At 42.8% G+C, this 1,577-nt stretch overlaps 1 protein-coding gene across 1 annotated transcript in view; it reads right to left on the bottom strand.

Annotated features, from left to right (window-relative positions):
- CHST10 (carbohydrate sulfotransferase 10) overlaps positions 1-1,577 on the bottom strand; it is a 30,524-nt gene that overhangs the window by 16,804 nt on the left and 12,143 nt on the right. The window contains exon 3 of the mRNA XM_019634769.1: positions 179-187. Within this exon, the coding sequence (XP_019490314.1) occupies positions 179-187 (9 nt within the window). The remainder of the gene's footprint in view (positions 1-178; positions 188-1,577) is intronic.

The raw sequence follows: 1,577 nt of genomic DNA, 5'->3' as shown, positions 1-1,577 counted from the left end.
GCGACCCAGCGACTGCACTGCCAGGCACTTATCCCAGAGCAGCGGGACTTTCCAAGTTCATGAAAAGCCCTGCACACAAATGTCTGGAGTAGCTATGTCTGTAATAGCCCCAAACTGGAAACAATCCAGATGTTTTTCAACAGGTGAACAGCTAAACAAACCGGGTACTTCTTTCCACCACTGAATACTACTCAGCAATAAAACACAACAAAGTATAGATACACACAAGTTGGGGGCATCCCCAGGGATTTTTTTTTTTTTATGGTGAGCAAAAAAAGCCAGTTCCAAAAGGTCACATACTACAGATATTCTTGAAGTGACAAAATGATGGAGAGGAGATTAGTGGTTGTGCGGGAAGGGAGAGGATGGGGCAGGGATGGGAGAGGGAGGGGAGTGTAGCTATAAAAGAACGACAGACGGACGCTACTGTGTTAATGTCAAAATCCTGCCCCCAATGCTGCACCATAGCTCTGCAAGCTGTTACCATTGGAGAAACGGAGTCAAGGGACACAGGACTCTCTCTGCTACTCTTACAACTGCATATGACTGCACAATGTTCTCGAAATAAACAGTTGAATTAAAAAAAAAAAGTTAGAAGTTAAGTTAGTGCTTACTCATTAGTTTAAAAATTCATGTGAACTGAAGTGAGACTAGAGGAATCTTACAAAATGCTAGTCCAGAGTAATAATTTACAGCAAGCTGATTTCTGGGAAACCTTTGGAACAGAATTTGAAGATAATTTTCAGATCTCTACAATCAAAGAAACATTTACTTTCAAAATTTTGCAAAGCCTAGTACATAATTAGAAAGAAAAAACAGATATCAAATAAAAGCCTAAAAATCAGCATAACAAAGCATGAACAAAGGCACAGTTCGTTTTTTGAAACAAATCAAAACCTACTCCTCTTAGGTCATTAACACCAACACTTTGCACCCCCTCCTGCAGCCCCCACCTGCCGGCCTTGCTGTTAAACATCCCCCACTCGCCCATATCCAGTCCCTCCCCAGGCGGCACTGCTGTGAACAGCACCTGTGACCTAATGTCTTCCCTGCACAGAGAAAACACCTTCCCAATGTCCTGACTATAGTGATCCCATCTTCCCATCTCCCTCTGAGTTACCTGACTCTAATATAACCTCTCTCCCACACACCCTTATGAATCCCACTGAAATCTTTTTCCCATTTTCTCTGTTTGAGTTAAAATGCAAGCTAACCAAAGCTGTGCACAGGAGCTGTTCTGGGCCTGCACGAGGACAAAGCGTGCTACGTATGGTGCAAAACTAGACAAAAGCATTAAGTGCCATCAGCCAGAGCTGATAAATGCACTCTGAGGGCTGAGGGACCAACATCTGTCCCTCTTCCTTGTCATCTTGAAGCACTGATGTGCTGATAAAAAAAGTCACATTCTGCTCCTATCTGGTCACTTCCTGTTCCGACAACAACGTCTTCTACTACTAGCACTGCAACGCTTAGCTCTGCCATAGGTTCAGTGGGTTTCGTAAAAACCTAAGCTTCCTTAATAACATTTTAGATAGGACAATGTCTCCTGAATTCTAATCGACTTATAATGAATTTTT

Source organism: Hipposideros armiger, unplaced genomic scaffold (assembly GCF_001890085.2).
Source record: "Hipposideros armiger isolate ML-2016 unplaced genomic scaffold, ASM189008v1 scaffold_1903, whole genome shotgun sequence".
In the NCBI taxonomy this organism is placed as follows: domain Eukaryota; kingdom Metazoa; phylum Chordata; class Mammalia; order Chiroptera; family Hipposideridae; genus Hipposideros; species Hipposideros armiger.
The sequence above is the reverse complement of the archived record's forward strand: the minus strand, read 5'-3'. Positions and strand labels throughout refer to the sequence as shown.